Source organism: Felis catus, chromosome B3 (genome assembly GCF_018350175.1).
Source record: "Felis catus isolate Fca126 chromosome B3, F.catus_Fca126_mat1.0, whole genome shotgun sequence".
NCBI lineage: Eukaryota > Metazoa > Chordata > Mammalia > Carnivora > Felidae > Felis > Felis catus.
The window spans coordinates 58,652,707-58,677,931 of NC_058373.1; the positions used below are offsets into that span (position 1 = coordinate 58,652,707).

The 25,225-nt window shown below is 36.3% G+C and overlaps 2 protein-coding genes across 3 annotated transcripts in view; one reads left to right on the forward strand and one right to left on the reverse strand.

Annotated features, from left to right (window-relative positions):
• Window positions 1-19,319, reverse strand: part of TERB2 (telomere repeat binding bouquet formation protein 2) — a 35,912-nt gene extending 16,593 nt beyond the window's left edge. For both annotated transcript variants that reach the window (XM_023255426.2, XM_003987198.4), the window contains exons 1-6: window positions 19,233-19,319; window positions 19,037-19,118; window positions 17,898-18,037; window positions 15,496-15,557; window positions 11,366-11,451; window positions 3,726-3,814 (exon numbers count right to left, since the gene is read on the reverse strand). In XM_023255426.2, the coding sequence (XP_023111194.1) occupies window positions 3,726-3,814; window positions 11,366-11,451; window positions 15,496-15,557; window positions 17,898-18,037; window positions 19,037-19,118; window positions 19,233-19,296 (523 nt within the window). In that variant the 5' untranslated portion in view covers window positions 19,297-19,319. The remainder of the gene's footprint in view (window positions 1-3,725; window positions 3,815-11,365; window positions 11,452-15,495; window positions 15,558-17,897; window positions 18,038-19,036; window positions 19,119-19,232) is intronic.
• An 80-nt stretch (window positions 19,320-19,399) lies between these two features.
• The window catches only part of LOC102900567 (G2/mitotic-specific cyclin-B1-like), a 52,641-nt gene continuing 46,815 nt past the window's right edge, over window positions 19,400-25,225 (forward strand). Inside the window, 1 exon segment of the mRNA XM_045059402.1 lies at window positions 19,400-19,527. The gene's annotated coding sequence lies outside the window, so the exon portion shown is untranslated.

Sequence of the window (25,225 nt, forward strand, 5' to 3'; positions counted from 1 at the left end):
TCAATCATGTCTGATTGCTGAGGCTAAGACTTCCAATACTATGTTGAATAACAGTGGTGAGAGTGGACATCCCTGTCTTGACCTTGACCTTGGGGGGAAAGCTCTCAGTTTTTCCCCATTGGGGATGATATTAGGGGTGGGTCTTTCATATATGGCTGTTATGATCTTGAGGTATAATCCTTCTATCCCTACTTTCTTACAAGTTTTTATCAAGATGGGATGCTGTATTTGGTCAAATGCTTTCTCTGCATCTATTGAGAGGTTCATGTGGTTCTTGTCCTTTCTTTTATTAATGTGATGAACCACATTGATTGTTTTGTGGATATTGAACCAGCCCTGCATCCCAGGTATAAATCCCACTTGGTCGTGGTGAATAATTTTTTAAATATATTATTGGATCTGGTTGGCTAATATCTTGAGTATTTTTTCATCCATGTTCATCAAGGTATTTGGTCTATAGTTCTCCTTTTTAGTGGGGTCTTTGGTTTTGGAATCAAGGTAATGCTGGCTTCATAGAAAGAGTTTGGAAGTTTTTCTTCCATTTCTATTTTTTGGAACAGCTTCAAGAGAATAGGTGTTAACTCCTCCTTAAATGTTTGGTAGAATGCCCTGGAGAGCCATCTGGCTCTGGACTCTTGTTTTTTGGGAGATTTTTGATTACTAATTTGATTTCTTTACTGGTTATGGGTCTGTTCAAATTTTCTATTTCTTCCTGTTTCAGTTTTGATAGTGTATATGTTTCTAGGAATTTGTCCATTTCTTCCAGATTGCCCATTTTATTGGCATATAATTGCTTATAATATTCTCTTATAATTGTTTTTATTTCTGCTGTGTTGGTAGTGATCTCTCCCTTTCATTCTTGATTTTATTTATTTGGGTCCTTTCCTTTTTCTTTTTGATCAAACTGTCTAGTGGTTTATCAATTTTGTTAATTCTTTCAAAGAACCAGCTTCTGGTTTCATTGATCTGTTATCCTGGGTTTTTTTGTTTCGATAGCATTGATTTCTGCTGTAATCTTTATTTCCTGTCTTCTGCTAGTTTTTTTTTTTTTTCTTTTCTGTTCTTTTTCTAGCTCTTTAAGGTGCAAGGTTAGGTTGTGTATCTGTGGCCTTTCTTCCTTCTTTAGGAAGGCCTGGATTGCTATATACTTCCTTCTTATGACCGCCTTTGCTGCGCCCCAGAGGTTTTGGGCTGTAGTGTTATCATTTTCATTGGCTTCCATGTACTTTTTAATTTCCTCTTTAACTTCTTGGTTAGCCAATTCGTTCTTTAGTAGGATGTTCTTTAGTCTCCAAGTATTTGCTATCTTTCCAAATGTTTAGTGTTTCATAGTGTTGTGGTCTGAAAATACGCATGGCATGATCTTGATCTTTTTGTACTTGTTGAGGGCAACAAATAAATAAATTTTTAAAAATAAAATTTTAATGTAGAAATTTAAAGAAAGAAAATAATTAGTAAGAAAATTTTTAAAAATCAGAAAATTTTACTATTGTTCTACCTATAAAATTAAAAAAAGACTATCACAAGTTAAAATTTTACTTTAAAAATTCTGGCTAGGGGCGCCTGGGTGGCGCAGTCGATTAAGCATCCGACTTCAGCCAGGTCACGATCTCGCAGTCCGTGAGTTCGAGCCCCGCGTCAGGCTCTGGGCTGATGGCTCAGAGCCTGGAGCCTGTTTCTGATTCTGTGTCTCCCTCTCTCTCTGCCCCTCCCCTGCTCATGCTCTGTCTCTCTCTGTCCCAAAAATAAATAAACGTTGAAAAAAATAAAATAAAATAAAATAAATAAATAAAAATTCTGGCTAATGATTATTTTTTATATTTTTTTTATTATTTTATTTTTATTTTTTATTTTAGAGAGAGAGGCAGGGGGTGGGGAGAGGGACAGAGGGAGGAGAGAGACAGAGAGAGAAAGAGAATCCCGAGCAGGCACTGCACTCAGTGCATAGTCTGACACAGGAGTCAATCCCATGACCCTGGGATCACAGCCTGAGCTGAAGTCAAGAGTCAGATGCTCAACTGACTGAGCCACCCAGGCACCCTGACTAATGATTATTTCTACAGTTCTTTTTCAGTTTGTTTTTAATATAACACTATCATGTCTTTTGAATAGTCAGACAGCAATGAAACATAGAGCAGCATTGTTACGTGTCCAAATCTAAGCATTTGTCTTTATTGTGCTGATTTTAACATTTATCATTGATTTTTTAAAAATGTTATCAAATGTTTGATATATCCAAATGAACATGGGACATTTACTAACTGGTGGTAGAGTTGCCTGAAAAAAAATCAATACCAGTAACATGCCACAACCATGGTTTAAGGGGTACTTGCATTTTATCTGAATGTTTAGGTATAGGGATAAGTCAGGGTAGCAGTCACTATTCCCAATATTAGAACTTAAGTACTTCTATATAGTTCATTGTCCTTTGCAGTCCACATTTACTCCTCAAAGCCCCAGAACTGACTTCTCCGCTATCAAAGCTGGGTAGCAGTTTTCTTTGATGTTCCTAAGATTCAGTCTCAACCTACACATTAAAAGTTATTTTCAGGGGCACCTGGGTGGCGCATTCGGTTAAGCGTCCGACTTTAGCCAGGTCACAATCTCGCGGTCCGTGAGTTCGAGCCCCGCGTCAGGCTCTGGGCTGATGGCTCGGAGCCTGGAGCCTGTTTCCGATTCTGTGTCTCCCTCTCTCTCTGCCCCTCCCCCGTTCATGCTCTGTCTCTCTCTGTCCCAAAAATAAATAAACGTTGAAAAAAAAAATTTAAAAATTAAAAAAAAAAAAAAACTCTCTTTAAAAAAAAAAAAAAAAGAAAAGTTATTTTCAAAGTGTTTTTCTAAAGGCCAATTTATTACTCAGACGAACAGGAGGAAAAAAAAAATGAAACAAATGGCTAGACAAAATGGTAAGAAGGAATAATACTATGAAAGAAGACATCTAGGAATCTGTGGACTACTTGCAAGAGGTAGTTTTGACACTCGTAAAGAAAGTGTGAGAAAAATACAAATGATTTTTAAAATGAAATTTCAAAAACCTGTATTTTTTAAGTTGCTGTATTTTAAAGACAATTTTTTTTTAAATCTCTATTTTAAAAAAAAGATCAATGACATTACTGAATACCACCCAGATCAAAGTATCTAACCATCCACCTCATTTAGCACTATCTAAGTCCCAGAGGCCACTTTTCAACTGGTTCCCTAAGTTCCATCCTCTCACATCAGCCTTAGTAAGCCATTTTTTCTTTACATCGGGCACTAGAAAAGCCAAATATGGAGTCCACGGACACCTGAGAACCTCTCTAAATTATATGTGAAGTTTGTGTATTATGTTTGTGTGTGTGTGTATGCTAGGGAAAGGGGTCTATGTTTCATCAGATTCTCAAAGGAAACTATGATTAGAGTGGTCCATATAATTTGTCTTCCAAATTGGTATGCCTGAGAGTAAAAAACTGATGCCAGGACAACAGGCATAAACTCGGACTGTCTTATGTAAAAACATGGATGTATATTCACACTACCAATAGACCAGTGTTTTAACAGAAAATATGGGGCCTATCTTTGGGTCAATTCTACAGATTTATTTAATGTAAATGATATCTCTTCTATTAGTATATGTAACAGAAGGGACTCTACTTGCCAGGCTAGTACAACAGCAGCTTTACTGTACAAAATATTCTTTTGTTTCTTCCCTACTTGGGTTTTCTCTAAATTTTATTTTAAATTACCTGTTACCATGTTGTTCACTGGATAATTCTGAAGAGGGAAGTACATCTGCTTTTCCATAACTGGAGTCCTTATAAAATGCTTTTCTGTGCTATAAAACAAAACATACAGAAAGTCATATTTATATTTGGGTTTTTTTCCTGAAAAATTATTCCAGGCAGTATGTAATCTATTTGCTCTTTTTTAAAAAAAATTTTTTGGGGCGCCTGGGTGGCGCAGTCGGTTAAGCGTCCGACTTCAGCCAGGTCACGATCTCACGGTCCGTGAGTTCAAGCCCCGCGTCAGGCTCTGGGCTGATGGCTCAGAGCCTGGAGCCTGTTTCCGAGTCTGTGTCTCCCTCTCTCTCTGCCCCTCGCCCGTTCATGCTCTGTCTCTCTCTCTCTGTCCCAAAAATAAATAAACGCTGAAAAAAAAATTTAAAAAAAAAAATTTTTTTAAAGTTTATGCAAGGGAGGGGCAAGGGAGGGGCAAGGGAGGGACAGAAAGAGAGGGAGAGAAAGAGAATCCTAAGCAGGCTCTGCAATGTCAGTGAGGAGCCTGATGCGGGGCTCGAACCCACAAACCATGAGATCATGACCTGAGCCGAAATCAAGAGTCAGATGATCAACTGACTGAACTGCCCTGGCACCCCAATAATCTATTTGCTATTGATCAGATTTCAGTTTTTGGGTGAAAATGTTAAATGTGAACTTTTGTGCTTCTAAGTAATACAAGGGCCCATTCAGTTTTCCTGGCCACTTGACAAAGCAAATTTTTAATGTAGAAATCTAAGTCTTTTTTTTCAATATTCTGAAAAGCATAATAATTCAGTAATACTTTATAATTAGATAAAATACATATATACATATGTAATCTTAAATATGCTAAAAAAAGCAGAGTGGGTTCTATTTTAAATAATCACAGCATTTTTGTTATTCAGTGTTTAAATAACTGAAACTCTGTCAACTAGTACTTCAATACTGTAATAAATAAAAAATGATATCTGGGAAAATCATGAGGTATACTAAGATTCTGAAGTAACTTCTGAGTTAAAAAGAAAAAAAGTTAAATTATTCCGAGTGTGGTTGTATAGTATAATTAATTACATTCTAACTTTTAAGAGCTAAGTAGTTTTCAACTAAAAGATCTTATTTTTTAACTATGCCAAATAACAATGTTTGCTATATTTAGCCTGTATATAATTAATAGCTAATATAATTATGGAAACAAAAACCTCAATAATTAAAAATTGGGGTCATCCTTTATTATTTTCCTTTAAAAATCTAAAATTACAGTTAGTATAGTAAAAACTTTATTTTCAATTTGTTTAAAAATTAGATTTCATCTGAAGTCTTCTTCTTCTTCTTCTTCTTTTTTCATCTGAACTCTTCTAAAAGAAACTACGGCTCACTTAGGATAAGATCCTTCAAATAAAGCAAAATAATATTCCCAAAAGAATCAGAAACTGAAAAGGGATAACCTTTATTATTATTTATCAAGGCTCTAAAATTTTTGGCTAAGCAATGAGATGGAGGAGGAGAGGGAAAGAAATGGAAGACATATCTAGTTAAAAGGAAGAAGCAATCTTTCATATTAACAAATTACCCTGAAAAGCCAAGAGAATCAACTGAAATATTTCTAGAATCTTAAAGATTCCAAGTGGGTAGTTATAAGACGAATACTGCCAAATCAATCACTTTACTTTATAATAGTAATAACTAATAAAAAATAAAATGAAAAAAAAAACTGATCCAATCCACAGCAGCAGCAAAATTCATAAAAATCTATAATAACCAACACAAGAAATATATGATTCTATATGTAGGAAAGTAGGAAACTTTACTCAGATACAGAAAAGAAAAGTAGGGGTGCCTGGGTGGCTCAGTTGGTTAAGCGTCCCACTTTGGCTCAGGTCATGACCTCACCGCTGGCGAGTTCTAGCCCTCTATTGGACTCTGTGCTGACAGCTGGCAGCATGGAGCCTGCTTCAGATTCTATGTCTCCTGCTCTGTCTGCCCCTCCCCGCTCATGCTCTGTTGCTTTCTGTCAAAAGTAAATAAACATTAAAAAAATTTTTTTTAAATAAAGAAAAGAAAAATAAAGAAAAACAGAAAACATTCTCCTGGATAGGAATACTGAAAATTATAAAGGCCTAGGGATTCTCAAATTTAAGTTTAACACAATTCTCAATAAAATCCCAAAGGGATTTTAGAGGTTAAGAAAAAATAATTCTAAAATTTACCTGAACAACAACATATTAGAAAATCAAATAGGCAGACCGAATGTATAATAGAATGAAAAAAAAATACCTAGCAATAATCTTAAAAGACATACAAGATTTGTATGAAAAAAATATGAAAGTGTTCCTTAAGGGCCCAAAAGAAAATTTAAACAAGTGGGGGAAAAAATACCATTTTCTTAGATAGAAAGATTTGGTATCAAAGATAGTCTCCTTAATTTAATCTATAAATTTTTTTTGTAATGTCACTAAAAATAATAATTTTTAAAAATATTAACAAGGGGGTTCTAAAATTCAAATAGAAAAATAAACCAGAAAGAATAGCTAAGCATTAGGTAAAAACTAAGTAAGTACAAATAAACTATGGATTTAATTAATTATAAAAAATAAAATAAAAATAAAAGTCTTCTGTAAAAACAAAAAGAATAGCTAAGAAAATCTGAAAAAAGAGTAAAGAAGAGAAACTAGCACTAGATATTAAATCATATTATAACTAACTAAAACAGAGTGGTGCTGTTGTATGACAAGTGAATGGAATATAAAAATATAAAATCCAGAAATAGACCCAAATACTTACAGGGAACTAACCTATAATAAAGGTGGCATTTTAAGACAGTGAGGGAAAAGATGAATTATTGAATCAATAGCCACAAGTAGCGTAGCTATCTGCAGGAAAAAAAGAAAAAGAAAGTACATCCCCACCTCATATCTTATGTCAAGATATACTCCAAATGTGTCACAGATTTAAATTGGAAGATAAAGTCATCATTAAGAAGAAACCATAGCAAAAAATAATGATGATAATAATCTTTTTAAAATTTTTTAAATGATTATTTATTTTTGAGAGAGAGACAGAGCGTGAGCAGGGGAGGGGCAGAGAGAGAGGGAGATGCAGATTCTGAAGCAGGCTCCAGGCTCTGAGCTGTCAGCACAGAACCCAACGCAGGGCTTGAACTCACAAGCCGTGAGATCATGACCTGAGCCGAAGTTGGACACTTAACGGACTGAGCCACCCAGGCACTCCACTGATGATAATAACCTTAAGAGTAGGAAGACTCTCCTAAGTACAATACAAAACCCAGAAAGCCATTAAAGAAAATGTTAATAAGTATGAATGTATACAGTAAAACATTTCTGCATGACAAAACCTAACTTTTTTTTAATGTTTATATTTGAGAGAGAGAGAGGGAGCAGGGGAGAGGCAGAGAGAGAGAGAGGAAGACAGAAGATAGGAAGTGGGCTCTGTGCTGACAGCAGAGATCCCAGTGCAGGGCTTGAACCCACAAACCATGAGACCATGTCCTGAGCCGAAGCTGGACGCTTAACCAATTGAGCCACCCAGGCACCCTCAAAACTTAACATTTTTAAAGTCAAAGACGGGGACGCCTGAGTGGCTCAGTCGTTTAAGTGTCCAGCTCTTGGTTTTAGCTCAGGTCATGATCTCACAGCTTTGTGTGTTGACCTCACAGCTTTGTGGGTTCTAGCCCCAAGTTGGGCTCTGCGCTGACTGTGTGGAGCCTGCTTAGGATTCTCGCTCTCCCTCTCTCTCTGCCCCTCCCCAACTTGCACTGTCTCTGTCTCTCTCAAATAAATAAACACATAAAAAATAAAGTCAAAAGACAATAGGCTACGAATTATTAATTGTAATTTATTTCACAAAGAAGTAATTCTCCTAAAAGGTAAAGGGTTCTTATCAAAAAATAAAAATAAAACTCAATCGATAGGAAAATGTGCAAAGGATATGAACAAACAGTTCACAGAAAAGGAGATACAAGTGATTCTCAAACATCTGAAGACACTCAGCCTCATTCATAATAATAGCAATACAAACAAAACTAGAGTGGGATACCATTGTATACCTATTAGATTGGCAAAGACCAAAATATATGATAGCACACTGTATTGGAGAAGGTGCAGGTGAAAGAAGGGTGACTAACTATCCCAGTTTACCCTGGATTTAGGGGTTGCTCAGGAGACAGAGCCTTTCAATGTTAAAACCAAGACAATCCTTAGCAAACCTGGATGTTTGTTGGTAAACAAACCTGAGAAAGGCACTTTTAAATATAACCAGTAGGAGCATAAATTGGTTTTACCTATATGGAAAGTAATTTGATAAGACCTATCAAGGATACAAATCTGCATACCTTTTGACCTAGCAATTCACCTCCTAAGAATTACCCTACAGATACTTGCACACATACAAAATGACATTACATGATCATCCACTGAAGCACTACTTTTAATAGCAAACTAGAAATGACCTAACAGTCCACTGAAATAAGGGACTAGGTAAATAAATTATGACAAATTCATACCGTGGAATACTATACAGTACAAAAATGAAAAAGCTCTTTATGTAATAATATGGAATGATCTCTAAGGTAAAATGATTGAGTGAAAGAAGGCAAGGGACTGAACAGGGCTTATAGTCTATCACTATTTGTGAGAAAAAGGAGAAATGAAAATATTCATATTAATTTGCTAGTATATGCACATATAAGAAACTAGTAATAATGGTTGCTTCTGAGAGAGCAATTGGCTTGCTAGGGACCAGTATTTTCATAGTGTCCCCTTTTGTATATATTAGATTTTGATAATTAAAATTTGAAAATAGAATAATATGTAGGCATGAAGAACTGAGGAAAAGATTTTTAAAAGGAGAATAATCAGTTTGGGACTTGCCTTGTCAGGTATTAAGATACGTAAATAAAGTTATATAATTTAAAAGAATATTATATTGAGAGAGAAATAGATCCACAGATTAATGGAATAAAACAGTCTAAAAATAGATCTCCATATACGTAAAAACAACCTATGACAAAGGGAAATTACCCATCAATTAGAAATAGATTTATTATTCAAAAAACCCCGTGGAAATTCCTTATTTGTAAAACAAAATCAATTTTGATCTCCTACTACCATAAACCAAAATAAATATCTGCAGAATTTAAAACTGATTTTACATTTGAATGGGCAAGAACTTTTCCAAGTATAAAAGCAATAGAAGAAATTATAAAGGAAAAGTGATCAGTTTAATGGTACAAAAATTTAAACTTGTATCTCTAAAATAGTATAAGCCAGACAACAAACTGAGGATAAAATGTGACAAACTGGCAAAAGGATAATATAGCTATTATATAAAGTTGTCAGACAAGTTGATAAGAAAAACAATGAGACCCCACACACACAAAAAAAGGGAGAAAGAATAAAAACTAACCACAGAAAAGGAAATATAAAATGCTAATAAACAAATTCAAAAAGGCTCAAAGCCATTAGTAATCAAAGAAAAATAAAAATTAAAACAAAATGTATTCGTATAAAATAGCAAGAAATGTACTAATGTTAGTGGTTATCTCCAAGTGGTGTGGTTGTTTATAATTTAAATTTTCTTTATTTTATTTTCTATTTTGACAAATCACATGCATTAAGTTTCCAACAGAATAATTAAATTCATGCAATTTTCAGAAGATTTTGGGAACATATTGAGAAGTGAAAATAGCATAGTGATTAAGAGTTTGGATTCTGGATCAGCTAGACTTAGCTTCAAATTCAGTTTCATTATGTAAGTAATGTTGGGTGACAGCTCTCTGAACCTGTTTCCTCAATTGTAAAATGAGGCTAAGAGTATTTATCTTATAAGGTTATGAGAATCAAATGAACTGATTAGCTCACAGGTGTCTTGTTTTTAGCAAGTGTTTAATAACAGGTTCATCACTTAGTATTCAGTATCACTAGTAGTATGCCAACAAAAATATATGCTGAGTAGGTTCAAAGTATTTTATCTATGTTCACACTGCACCCTCTGGTGGTTCCACAAAGAAAAGGCTCTAGGTTAGATACCTACCTAAGGTATCTATCTATTCATATCTTTTGTCTATTGTTATTGTTTTTAGATTGGACATATTTTCCCCAGATTTGTAAGCCTCCTTTGTATTTTTTAAAGAAACTAGTTTTTGTCAGATGTTTTTCCCCAGTGTATATTTTTCTTTTGACTTGATTTATGGTATTTTTATTGCCACATACAAGTTTAAAATATGTGTGGTAGTCAAACTTAATCTTTTCCTCTATGGCTTCTGTGTTTTGCAGGACAACCATTTCTTGAAGAATTTATGCATCTGATATCTTTTCTAGTCAAGTGAATCACTGGGAGTTACCTTTTATTTTTGATTTCCCAGCCTTCTCTTACAAGGCCCTTAAGAATATCTTCATGGTCTTACCTCCTCTATTTTTATTTTTCTGCCTCTCTTTACCAGTTTCTTGTCTCAAAAAGCATAACAAGTAAATTCAAAGGAGTGCTATACATAGATATCCCAAGCCTTAAAATATTGATTCTCAGACTTAAGTGGTAGAATATCTAGAAGTCGACCATGAAACAATGTTTTATTAAACTTAATTAAATACAAAACTTTGGGTAAATTAGATAACAACTAACTTTAAATTATAACAAATCAAATAGTAGGTACAAAAGGTATAAGAAAAAATTATGGAAGAAAAACTTAAAATTGAAAAAACTATATAAAATAAACCCGTTTTTATATTGAAGAGAGACAGCTACTATTGGATCATTTTTATTTCAGCAATCAAATACCAGACCTTTGAAAAGCCAGTACTCTCTGTGAGTATTTGAAAGCCATGGAACTGGAAAATACAGAATTAGGACTAGATTACGAATAAGACTGAAACAAAAGGGGCCTCTTGTAGATTGGTTCTAACACAATGGCAAGTCCATGATTGTATTTTTAATTTCTTGAACCAAAGTGACTACATCACAAACAATTTAGAAAGGAAGGGGGAAAATCACTTAGAACTTCCCATCCTAATAAAATTACTGCTAATATATAGTATATTTCCCTATTTAGAAAATATTTAAAAAGTAATATAACAGCACTACTCATACATAAATTCTTGTTTCTTTTCTGCAAGAATAGTCTAGCATAGTGGTTGGCTCTGGAATTAGACTGACCCAGTTCAAATCCAACTTTTCCCCACTTAATAATAAAAGTTTATATGGCTTTGGGCAAATTAATCTATCTAACCATAGATTTATTTTTCTGTAAAATGGCAATGGTAATAATTATAGTATCAATCTTGTAAGAAGATGGTAAAAATTAGAGGCACTTGGGTGGCTCAGTCAGTTAAGCGTTCCATTTTGTCTCAGGTCATGATCTCCCAGATCGTGGATTCAAGCCCTGAATTGGGCTCTGTGCTGACAGCTCTGAGCCTGGAGCCTGCTGCAGATTCTGTGTCTCCCTCTCTCTCTGCCCCTACCCGACCCATGTTCGGTCTCTCTGTCTTTCAAAAATAAACGTTAAAAAAATTTTTTTAAAGAAAAGAAGACAGTGAAAATTAAATGAGATAAACACAGTTAGTGCTCCAAGATGCCTACATTGAATTGAATCTCAATGAAGTAGATGAATTCAATACCTTTTGGATAGTTCTTTTTTGTGATATATTGCTAGTTCACTGCTTTCCTTAAGGTCCTCAATTTCCTTTGGTGTTACTTCATCACGCTGTGGATAGCAAAAGAAATCACATTTTTAAAAATCACATCAATGATCCGATCAAATGTTTTTTCAGAAAGCAAAAAAGTAAATTAGCAATATATACCGAGGGTCTTAACATTTTTATACACTTAGGTACATTCAATCTAGTTTGGTGTCAAAAACTTACAAAATTTTGTACACACACACAATTATACTATTTGTTTTTAGGGATATGTGATGAAGACCAGAATTGTTAAAATATCAGCTGTGGTTGTAGTAGATAGTAAAATGTGAACTAATTTTATTCTCCTATCAACTTTGGAAATTTTCCCTAATGTGGCCATATTACTTTTTAGTTTAGTGCCTGGGTGGCTCATTCGGTTAAGTGTCAGACTCTTGATTTCAGCTCAGATCATGATATGGTTCATGAGTTTAAGCCTCGCTTTTGCACTGTTAGTGCAGAACATGCATGGGATTCTGTTTTCCTCTCTCTCTGCCCACCCACCCCCACACATGTTCTCTCTCTCTTTCTCAAAAATAAATAAATATTTAAAAGATAAGGAAAAAAATTTATTAACTTAAACTTAAAATTCTTGACTTGAAGATTCCTAGGCTTCCTATAAATTATAGACCAAAACTATGAAGTAAGCTGAACAAATTGTGTTTTCCCTTCAAAATTAAAATGGAGTATTTAGCATGGAGTTATGGAAGAATCAAACATGTATTAAGCTTTTCAAAAAGATTATGTGAAAGTGACTCAGATACTGGTACCTATCACATAATATATTTACTTAATATGCCTTTGGGAAATATCTGTTTATGTCACAAATGTCCAAACAATAACATAACACTCCTCAAATTACTTACCAGATTTATGCATGTTGTTGCCATTCGATGAAGTACCTTCTACTTATATATTCTATGGTTACATTATTATAATTGCCTAATATTCAATATCAATCAATATCTTGAAAGAACAAGTCACTTATCATAAAATCATATAATTTCTAGAGCCAGTCATCAATACAGGCATGTTCTACTAATTTTTTCATAGAAAAAATATTGGATTGGATTGGAGCAGAGAAAATTTGGTTCCGTTTTGCTAATATCTAGTATGTGAACTAAAACAGGTTTTTACCTTCTCTTTACCTCAGGTCTCTCATTTCTAAAACTGAATGATTAAATTAATGAGCTTTAAGGAGCTTTTAGCTCTAAAGTTCTGGCTTACTCAATAATAACTGTCAAATAACAACCATTCTATCACCACTCACGTCCCTGAAAACAATATGACAAGCCAAGGATTGGATATTTTGATCCTTAGTACAACATAGCCAAAGACATTAAAATAACGGTTATTTTCAGATGATGACAACTTGGGGGAAAAAAAACAATTTAATAAAAGGAATACAAAACATATAAGTTAATTGCTTGGCTCCAGAAATATAAAGATTTCTGAAAAATTCCAAACACCGAAAAGTTAAATAATACAGTAAGTAGTATATACCTTTCACCTAGATTCGCAAAGCATTAACATTTTTATCACTCTGCTGGTCCATTTGAAAATACTTGCAGATAATATGACATTTCACTCCTTAATCTTTAACTTGTGTTGTTGGGTTTTTTTAATGTTTATTTATTTTTGAGAGAGAGAGAGAGAGAGAGAGTGGAAACGTGGGAGGGGCAGAGAGAAGGGGACAGAATCCGAAGTGGGCTCTGTGCTGACAGAAGTAAGCCCAATGCATGGCTTGAACTTATGAACTGTGAGATCATGACCTGAGCCAAAGTCTGACAACTGACCCAAAGTCTGACAACTGAACCACTAGGTGCTCCTAGCTTGCCTTGGCTTTAAAAAGCATTCTTTTATTTTTATAATGCCACCATCACAATTAAGACAATTAACATTAATTAAATATTACCTACTAGTCCATCTTTAAATTTTTCTGATTGTTCTCAAAATGTCTTTTTTACTTTTTATTTTAAAAATATCCAGAATCGGGGTGCTTGGGTGGCTCAGTTGGTTAAGCTTACAACTCTTGATTTCAACTCAGGTCACGATCCTGAGGTTCATCAGTTCGAGCCATGCATCAGGCTCTGTGCTGATAGTGCAAAGCCTGCTTGGGATTCTCTCTCTCCATCTCTCTCTGCTCCTCCCCTGCTCGTGTTCACTCTCTCTCAAAATAAATAAATATTTATTTTTTAAAATACCCAGAATCCAATCAAGGTTTATACATCACACTTGGCTGTATATCTCTTGATCTAGAACAGTGTTCCTGCTTTTTTATTTTTTATGGCATTGTTTTAAAGAGTCTAAGCCAGTTAGTTATTTTGTGATATGTCTCACATTCTGGAATTCTCTGAGTGTTTACTCATAATTGGATTAAGGTTAATTAGGTTAAACATTTTGAATAAGAACACTTTATAGAAAATATTGTATACTTTTATTATATCACCTCGAGCTGAACATAATGAGAGGTTATTCCAATATTGGTGATGCTAAATTTGACCAGTTGTTTAAGGTGGTATCTGCCAGATCTCTCCATTGTGAAGGCATATCGCTTACCTTTGTAACTACTAAGTAATCTGTGGGGTGATAATTTGAGATCATGGTTTTAACATCCATTAATGACCCTGCCTAAATCAATTATTTTACTGGGGGTGGTAAAATGGGGATTTTTATATTCTACCGATGTTTCTATATTTAAATTTTTTAAAGTTTTATTTGTTTTTTGGGTTTTTTTTTTGTTTGTTTTTTGGGTTTTGTTTTTTGTTGTTGTTTTTTTTTTTTTTTTTTTTTTTTTGAGAGAGACAGAGACAGTACAAGCAAGGGAAGGGCAAAGAGAGAGGGAGAGAGAGAATCCCAAACAGGCTCTGTGCTGCCAGCAAGGAGCCAGACATTAGGCTCAAAGCCATGAACCATGAGATCATGATCTGAACCAAAACCAATAGTCAGACACTCAACCAACTGAGTCGCCCAGGCGTCCGTGTATTTATTAGTTGCTATTTCATAAAGAAGTTTGTCTTATTCCATGTTTTCTATCCTTCCTTCCATCACTCCTTCCTTCCTTCCTTTATTCCTCTTCCCACCTCATTTCCTCTCTTCCTTCTGTTCTTATTTTCTTTTCTTTATTCCTTTGGAGCATCACTACTGAATCATGGATTCTTTTAAATTTAATTCATTCCTGTCAGTCTTTTTGATGCTCAAATTACCCCAAATTTAGCTATTGCATAAAAATTTTGAAGTAAGTCAAAAGCATAGGCAAATTTGAAGCAGAATAGCAAAAGCTATAAAACAGTCAATTTTCAGTTTTGTACACATTTATTGACAGGTGTTATTGAAGATATTTAAGAAATGACACAACAGAGGGATTAGTAAATCAGAATCTATGCTGGCAGTAAGGGTGCCTAGATGGTTCAGTCAGTGGAGTGTACCACTCTTGATCTTGGGGTTGTGAGTTCAAGCCGTGTGTTGGGTGTAGAGATTACTTAATAAAATAAAATAAAATCTTAAAAAAAATTAAAAGGAAGAATTATCTATTCTGGCCATAAAAAACTGGGTAAATACTGTGCACCTATTACTCCCTTAATATTAGTGATAGAAGCAAATTTTCAAATTTTTTACGTGAATAATACAATAAAAATATCTCAATTTCATCAATGTGCCAGTGTAAAAACAATGTCAGACTAGATTATATTCAATAAAAGCATGTCCTTTAAATTCTATAATCTGGATCATTGACATTAATATATCACAAGTAAACTTTTTTTTTTTAATTTTTTTTTCAACGTTTATTTATTTTTGGGACAGAGAGAGACAGAGCATGAACGGGGAAGGGGCAGAGAGAGAGGGAGACACAGAATCGGAAACAGGCTCCAGGCTCTGAACCATCAGCCCAGAGCCCCGACGCGGGGCTCGAACTCACGGACCGCGAGATCGTGACCTGGCTGAAGTCGGACGCTTAACCGACTGCACCACCCAGGCGCCCCAGCACAAGTAAACATTTTTAAGATTACATTGCTTTCAAAAATTTTTGAAACTGTAGATTCTAACCAAATACCTTTATTTACTCTTACCTTTTCTATCTGAAAATGTTGATCTTGTTCCCAAATAAAATTACCAAGTTTTCTTCTTATTTCTGTGGTAAGAAAAAAAAATCCAATACTATTTTTTAAAGTAACTTTGTAGAATTTTCTGAAATTTACTTGAAGTCTGAAATTTCTAAGCCAGCATTATTCCACTTGCATCAAACTCACCTAAGATAGTTGTTTAAAATGCAGATTCCTATTGAATCAGATGAATGAGGAGGAGCTCAGGAATTTGCATTTCTAACAAACTCCCCAGATGGTTCCAAAGCATTATAAGAATCATTATTGTAAACTTTTTCTGCTGGAGTATAGGTCTTCATTAGATGTTTGTATCTTTAGGCCAACCATTAATAAAGAAGACAATCTACAGTCAAAATAAAAGGTATAAAATTCCTAAATTTGTAGAGTAGAGGTCCTCAAGAATTCAATAATTTGGTAAAAGAGGAGTGGAAGAGAAACATGTCTAGTGGGCATAGTAGTGTGTGTGTGTGTGTGTGTGTGTGTGTGTGTGTGTGTGTGTGTGTTTAAAGTTTATTTATTTTGAGGGGGGAGGGGCAGAGAGAGAGGAAGAGAGAGAGAAGCTCAAGCAGGCTCTGCACTGTCAACGCAGAGCCCAACATGGGGCTCAAACCCACAAACCATGAGATCATGACATGAGTCAAAGCCAAGAGTTGGATGCTTAACCGACTGAGCCACTCAAGTGCCCCTAGGTCACATTCTTAATGATCTCAAAAGTTTCCATAGTAGCCCACTTGCAGACAAAAAGGTAACATCCCTCTAGACCTATGTCGTCCAATATAGTTGCCACTGTACTAGCTATATATCGCTACCATATTGAAATGTATGGCTAGTCCAGATTGAGATGTACTAAAAGTGTAAAATAAAGTCTGGATTTCAAAGATTTAGCATCAAAAAAAGAATGTAAATATCCCAATGATTTTTTATTTGTTATATATTGAAATAATATTTTAGATACATTAGGTTAAATAAATATATTAAAATTAATTTCACCTATTAATTTCATCTATTTTTATTCACTGACTTCTTATTTATACTAGAGAATTTAAAATCAATATGTGGCTCACACTTGCATCTCACACTTCTACTAGACAATTCTGGGCTAGGTAGATAATAATGTATACTTTTCAATCTTAAAAAGGAGCATGTTTTCACTGAAAACAGATTTCTTTAATTTAAATACATTTTAATGTAAGATGCTAAACTCAAAGACAGGAGTAATAATTTAAAACCAGGTCAGATAGTCATTCTATAATATAAGCCCCATGAAGGTGGATATTCACTGATTTGCACAGTTTTTGAGTAAATTAGTTTGCCTATCCAGTCATTAATTTATTTATATAAATAAATTATTTTGGAACAATTTATTGTTATAACCAGCTCTCACAAGGACATCAACTGTGGAAGGAATCCAATCTTTGGGGTTTCTAAAGCTCTTCTATAGAAATCTTTTTCGAGTTGTTTTGTTTTGTTTTGTGCTTTGTTTTAAATAGTCTGTTTACTGGGACTTTGTTCTAGCTTCAGTCTGTCTTTCTAAGGACAGACACACATATATCAAGAATTGGGTAATAATGCAAGACCTAAAATGGAATATTTAAGGTTACCCCACAAAAGATAGGGAAATGATGTTCCAAGCAGGGAGTACTAAAAGAACCAATCTCAGAAGCAGTTTATTAACTTGCCCTTTATAGGATTGCTGAAATAATTAACATGAAAGTACTTTTATTTTTTTCATTTTTTTTAAATGTTTATTTATTTTTGAGACAGAGAAAGACAGAGCATGAATGTGGGAGGGTCAGAGAGAGAGGGAGACACAGAATCTGAAACAGGCTCTGGACTCTGAGCTGTCAGCACAGAGCCCGACGTGGGGCTGGAACTCACGGACCGCGAGATCATGACCTGAGCCAAAGTTGGACGCTTAACCGACTGAGCCACCCAGGCGCTCCAGTACTTTTAAAAGTGTAAAGAACGGGGGCACCTAGGTGGCTCAGTCGCTTAAGCATCCGATTCTTGGCTTTAGTGCAGGTCATGATCTCATGGTTCGTGAATTGGAACTTGCTGAAGTTCACAAAACTAGTAAGTATTGGATCCTAGCCAGTAGGCACTGTGAGGGCAAGATCTGCTTTTTGTCATATTCTCCACTGAATCCCCAGTATCTGGGTTGAAACCGGACACACAGTAGGAGTTTAGTGAATGTGTGAATGAACAATAAAGAAAGCTAGAATATACACCCAAGGAAATGTGATCCCAAGTCCCTTTCCACTTACATTAAATGATACAAAACACAAAAATCCCTGAGAACAAAGCTCAGTAAAGTTGGGTGACCTGGCTGGATTTGGCTAACAGAGATTGGATGACTGATCTTTGCTAACCTTTTTGCAGGCATGCAGGAGGAAGAATGAAGTGACCTAAAGCCACCGAATTTTTTACTTCAGCATTAGCTACTGCAGAGAGATAGTAGGCATGAAAAACTGTAGCATTATCTTCTATGTAATCAAGGCTCTGATATATCCTAGGAGAAAGAAAGGGAGATATTTTAGGTTATAAAATAAAGAAGAATTGGGGCGCCTGGGTGGCTCAGTCAGTTAAGCCGCCGACTTCGGCTCAGGTCACGATCTCGCAGTCCGTGAGTTCGAGCCCCGCGTAGGGCTCTGGGCTGATGGCTCGGAGCCAGGAGCCTGTTTCTGATTCTGTGTCTCCCTCTCTCTCTCTGCCCCTCCCCCGTTCATGCTCTGTCTCTCTCTGTCTCAAAAATAAATAAAAAAACGTTAAAAAAAATTAAAAAAAAAAAGAAGAATGTATTCAACCTTTCAAAAGAAAGAATAAATGAGTGAAAGTAGGGATAATTAGGTGTGGGCAATTAGGACACTGGGGAATAAGAGAGTGGGGTGGGGGGGAGCCAGGGTGGTGACCAGACTTCTGCTTTGTAAACATAATGGAACAGCAATGTGAAGGGGGGTCGTAGGTGGGCAGATTGGAGGCAGAGCAACCGGTCTGAAGGCTACTGTTACATTCCGTGCCAGAGGTAATGAGGAAGTGTGCGAAGGTGGTTGCAGTGAGTACGAAGGACTTTTACAGGGTATGTGACCACAGGGTACGTGTTTGGCCACTGACCGATTAATGGGGTGGAGTTGTTATTTCCAAGAAACTCCTGTGGTTTTCAGTTTGAGAGCACAGGACTTGGCGCAGGTGTGAGGGGACAATCAGGAGATTTGGTTTAAACATATTGAATGTGATGGGCCTTCAAGGCACCACGTAAACTTGTGGGACAGACAGCTGGAAACGTAACCCTGGAACTTGGGCGGACTCGTGAACCAAGTAGGAGGCCATGTCGATGCGTCGGAAAGAAGAGAAAGTCATTTATATCCCTCCCCGCTTCCCGTCTAGGGCTGAAAACTTGCTCATTTCCAGTCTATTCCTGTGATCGATATTTATTAGGGGCCTGCAACTTCCAACGCCAGCTGCTGACTCATCGTGACCCAACAGGCACTGCCAGGTGGCCTTCAGGTACCTCAGCGTGTCTGGGTGGGAGGCATCACAGCTGAACAGGAAGTCGGCGCCCCTCGGGTCGCTGATGGAGCCCCCTTCGGCCACTGTGGAGGTAAGAGCACAAGGTGAGCCTCGCAACTACTCTGGGACCAAAGCACCAGAGCGAGAAGGGATGCTCAGTTCACCACCTCACCCACCCCTTCCGCCCAGCTGCCTACCCCAGAACTGCCTCAGTTCTCCGCCGACGCTGCGGCAGAACCAACCCCGCTGCCCCTGAAACATGGCGTCCGGCTGCTTTCGGGGATGTGGGGGCGGGGACCTACTGGGGATCGCTGATTGGTCCGAGGTGCAAAGCCACGCTCAATGATTGGTTCTCAGAGTAATGGGCGGGAAAAGCCTGCGGCAAGAAGGTGAGGAGTCTGGCTGGCACTGCTGGAGAGCTGACCCGCTCTGGGGCTGTGGAGAGACCGTTCAGCTTTCCCCTGACGTTGCGGAGAGCGCCTAGTCACGTTGGTGAGTTTTAAACCCTCGGTATTCAAGTTATTGTGCTATTGTTACGGGCACGGGCACAGGTTCTGTGGCATCAAGCGTTATTTTTCAGCAAAACTCATTGTATCATTTCATTTATAAGTGTTTCAGTTACAATCTCTAAAGATAAGGAGTTTCAAAACAGCAAAACCACAATACCATTGATCACACTTAAAAATACTAATTCTTTAATATTGTCAAATTTCACCGGTGCCGAAATTTCCGGTTTTTTTCAAAATTATGTTTTTCTTTTACAGTTTCCACCACCACCACACTTCGCTTCCTTGCATCACTTTTGATAAAGTCTATTTTCCTGGTGTTGGGTCCATTAAATCGAAACTCTCAAAAATACTGATATAAAGCCTATAAAACATTTTACTATCTTTTTTAATGCCTGCAGGTTCTGTAACAATGGTTCCTTATTCATTTCTGTTATTAGCTATTTGTGCCTTTTTATTTCTTAGTCTCACCAGAAGTTTGTCAATTTTATTAGCCTTTTCAAAGAACAAACTTGTGGCTCTTTGTTGATACTCTTTTATGTGTTTCTTCTCTATGCCATTAATTTCTGGTTTTATAATTTCTTTGGTTTTAAATTGCTGTTCTATTAATTTCTTGAAAGAGGAGTGATTTTCATTCTTTTATTTCCTAATATGTGCAGATAAGGCTATAAATTTCCTTGAACCTGTGTGCCGTGCCACAGTTTTCAAGATGTCATTTTTATTGTTCAATTCAACATATTTTCAGCCTTCTAATATGTTATCTGATCCATGGGTTATTTAAAATACTTTAAAGTTTCCAAACACGTGATTATTTATTTAGTTAGCTATTGTTAATGATTTCTGGTTTAAATGCATTAAGATAAAAAGAATATGGCCTATATGCTTATAATCCTTGAAATTTGTTGAAATTTCCCTTATGATTGAAGTGTATGGTCAGCGTTATGTTTGTGTTTGCAAAGAATATTCTATCTGAGTGTTGGGTACAGCATTCTGCATATGTTCATTGGGTCAAGTTTATTCATCATATTGTCACATTTTTCTGCCAATTACTAAATGGAGCATATTCAAATCTCCTTTGTGGATTTATGGATTTCTTGTTAATTTTTTCTTTATATATATTGAAATCATGGTGTTAGGCGCATGGTAATGTTTACTTGGTACTTTCTAGTTGACTGAACTATTAAGCACTTAAATAGGAAAGGCAAAACTTTTTAAAACATATGAATAAAACAGGGGAGAATATCTCTTGGTCCTCTGAGTAGAGAATAATTTTTTTTTTGAGAATAATTTTTTTTAATTTTTTTTTTCCAACGTTTATTTATTTTGGGGACAGAGAGAGACAGAGCATGAACGGGCGAGAGGCAGAGAGAGAGAGGGAGACACAGAATCGGAAACAGGCTCCAGGCTCTGAGCCATCAGCCCAGAGCCTGACGCGGGGCTCGAACTCATGGAGCGCGAGATCGTGACCTGGCTGAAGTCGGACGCTTAACCGACTGAGCCACCCAGGCGCCCCAAGAATAATTTTTTAACAGACACAAGTATTAACCATTAGAAGATATTTGCAGTATAATTGGGGTGGCTGGGTGGCCTAGTCGGTTAAGCATCTGGCTTCAGCTTAGGTCAAGATCTCGTGGTTTGTGAGTTCCGGCCCCGGTCACGCTCTGTGCTGACAGCTCAGAGCCTGGAGCCTGCTTCGGATTCTGTGTCTCCCTCTCTCTCTGCCCCTCCTCCACTCGTGCTCTCTCTCTCTCAAATACACATTTAAAAAAATTACAACAAATAAAAAGAAGATATTTGCAGTATGAATAACCAACAAAGGATGGGTATCTAGAACACAAACATAACCCTATGAATCAATAAGAGAGAAACAGCACAATGGAAAATATGGGCAAACACCTGAATAGACATTTCATAGAAGAAAATTAAGTGGCCAGTAAACTTAGAAAAATATTCTCAACCACGGGGATAATTAGGGAAATGCAAACTAAAACTACAAGATACCATTATGTACCCACTTTACTGATAAAAATTGAGTTAGCAAAGACATATAGTAATGGGAACTCCCACTTGGAGTGGGAATGTAAATTGGCAGTCACTTTGACCAACAATTCAGCACTCCTTACTTGAAGATGTGCATACCCTATGTTAGCATTTATTAGATATGTGCCTTGAGAAACTCTTGTTGCTGTTTACCCTTATACTTTGTACAATGTTTATGGCGACATTGTTACTAAAGTAACAGCAACAACCAAAAACAAAACTAGAAACAACCACTTATTTATCAACAGTAGCTAGGGTATTTAAACTGTTGTAGTTTCATAAAATGGAATACAACATAATTTTGAATTTTGAAAAAGATAAGGAATACATACAACATGATTCCATTCATTTAAAGTACAAAAAACAGGCATAATGAAACTTCCTTTTTAGGGATACATTTATATGTAGTATATAGAAAGAACTAAATAGTACATTTGTTGAAAATATAGCTATGAATTATTTTCAAAAAGTAAAAAACCAGATACAAAATGTAGGATAATGATTACCCCAGAGCCAAGAGAGGCACACAGGGGGCCTTAAAAGGTTTTGATGCTATTCTATTTCCAAAACTAGATGGTCAATTAGTGGGAGGTTTTTTTTTAATTATTATTCTCTAAATTACGCATATGTTATATACACTCTCTTGTGTGTATTTTATAATTTAATTTTTAAAAATCAAGAAAGTAAGTCAACTTAGGAGGATTTTTTTTTAACGTTTATTTATTTTTGAGACAGAGAGACAGAGCATGAACTGGGGAGGGTCAGAGAGAGGGAGACACAGAATCTGAAACAGGCTCCAGGCTCTGAGCTGTCAGCACAGAGCCCAACGCAGGGCTCGAACTCACAGACCGCGAGATCATGACCCGAGCGGAAGTCGGCCACTTAACCAACTGAGCCACCCAGGCGCCCCAGGAGGATTTTATCTAAAGTAGTTAAACAGATACTTGGCATTAAGTAAATCACATTTATTCATCTGAAAAATAAGTTTGTCCAGAGCATCTTTTCCTTGGAAATACTTGGTAATCCAGTATTACTAACTTTTTCTTCTCCTTTATCATAACTACATTATACAACTGTGCAATGATATCGCCACTGCTATTTTAAAAGTCAGTTAGTCACAGAAAAGTGCAAGGTGTTCTCCTTTTAAGGTTCTCACCTCAGTGAATCCTAACATACTGACTTTACCTTCTACTTTACCTTCTACTTCATATTTTGTTACTAGCAGTCTCATTTGTAGCCTGCAATAAAACAATATAGCCCTAATCACACTTCTCAGTGAATAACATTCAGAATCTCTTTCTAGCAGGGAAGTCTCATATTGGTGTTTTATGATTCATACTCATAGAAGGTTTTAATTATAATCTGAGTTCTACATAGAAGGATTGTTCAAATTATTCAGTACAGAATAACCAATTGTCTGGGGAAACTGGGAAAATAAATTTGTGTTATCTATGTTAAGATAAATGCTGGAGAGTTGAGGTAGTATGTTAGAAAAAGTATTAAAGTGAATACTTACAGATAGTGGAAAATATGTACACACCTGTGGTCTATCCTTTGAAAAAAAATATTCATTTTTTTCTTTCTCTTTTTTAAAAAACAGCTTTATTTTATTGTGGTATAATATACATTCCATAAAATCTGCCCATTATTAGTGTACTGTTCACTAATTTCTAGTATATTTATATAACTATGCTACCATCACCACAAAAAAAAACATTTTTAAGAAATATATTTTCCAAATTCAGGTTAGAATTTTAATTCATTCCTAGTCATCTTTTATTATCTCCAACGTAAGTGTAACTTTTCTTTAGAATTTTCTCCTTCTATTTTGGTAAATATTGACCTTCCCTTTCCCCGAATTCTATAGTACTTGTCTATCCCCAAGGACAGACTTCAGATACCAATGATCTAGAACTCTATATATGACTTAATGGATACGAGCTAGGCCCCATTTTATCCCTCAAACTCTTTGTCATACTAATTGAAATTCTCTACCACTGTGTCTAAAATCCTATCATTAGAAAACTTTACTTCTTGGGCACCTGGGTAGCCCAGTCAGTTAAGCATCAGACTCTTGATTTCAGCTCGGGTCATGATCTCATGGTTTGTGAGTTGGAACCCTAAGTCAGGCTCTGTTCCGACAGCATGGAGCCTGTTTGGGATTCTCCCTCCCTCCCTTCCTCTCTAAATAAATAAATAAATAAATAAATAAATAAATAAATAAATAAATAAATAAATAAAATTTTAAAAAGAATTACTTTTTAAAAAAGGAAATATTTACTTCTTGAATATGGACTATATATTAGCTAGTAAGTAGTGCCAGGTCAATGTTAAATTTTCTGAATATGATAATTTAGTACTGTGTTTATGTAAAAGAGTACCTTGGGGACACCTGGCTGTCTTAGTTAGAGTATGTGACTCTTGGTCTCGGGATTGTGAGTTCAAGCCCCACATTGGGCAAAGAGCTTACTTTAAAAAAAAAAAAAAGAGAGTGTCTTGGTTTGTAGGAGATACTTGCTGAAGTATTTAGGAATAAGAGTCCTAATGCCTGTAACTTAATCTGAAGTTGCTCAGCAATAATAACATTAGCCATACTATACACTATACACCCAAAATCATATGGGATGGATGTGAGGGAGAGTGAATAAGAAAATGTGGCAAAATACTAATAATTGATAAATCTGGGTGGAGAATATAGGAGAGTTTATCATACAAATGTGCAGTTTTTCTATAAGTTTGAATTTTTCTTTTTTTTTAATTTTTTTAATGTTTATTTTTGAGAGAGAGAGAGAGAGAGAGAGAGAGAGAGAGAGTGTGTGTGTGTGTGTGTGTGTGTGTGTGTGTGTGTGTGTGCAAGTGGGGGAGGGGCAGAAAGAGAGGGGGACAGAGGATCCAAAGTGGACTCCATACTGACAGCAGGAGCCTAATGTGGGGCTCAAACTCACAAACTGTGAGATCATGATCTGAGCCGAAGTCAGACATTCAACCAACTGAACCACCCAGGTGCCCCCCATGAATTTTTCTTTACAAAAATTTTTTTAATGTTTATTTATTTTTGACAGAGAGAGCGAGAGAGAGCGAGCATGAGTGGGGGAGGGGCAGAGAGAGAAGGAGACACAGAATCCAAAGCAGGCCTCCAGGCTCTGAGCTGTCAGCACAGAGCCTGACGCGGGGCTGGAACCCACAGACCACGAGATCATGACCTGAGCCAAAGTCGGACGCTCAACCGACTGAGCCACCCAGGTGCCCCCCACCACTCGCCATGAATTTTTCTAAATAAAGATGAAAAAAAGTTTCGTTAGTTCAATAGTTCTCTGTCCTAGCTGACATTAAAATCACCTGAGAGCTTTTATTTTTATTTACTTTTTTTTAAACTTTTTTTTTTGACATTTATTTATTTTTGGGACAGAGACAGAGCATGAACGGGGGAGGGTCAGAGAGAGAGGGAGACACAGAATCCGAAACGGGCTCCAGGCTCTGAGCTGTCAGCCCAGAGCCCAATGCGGGGCCCGAACTCACCGACCGCGAGATCATGACCTGACCCAAAGTCAGATGCCCAACCGACTGAGCCATCCAGGCGCCCCTTTATTTTCATTTTTAAAAGATTTTATCTTTAAGTAATCTCTACAGCCAATGTGGGTCTT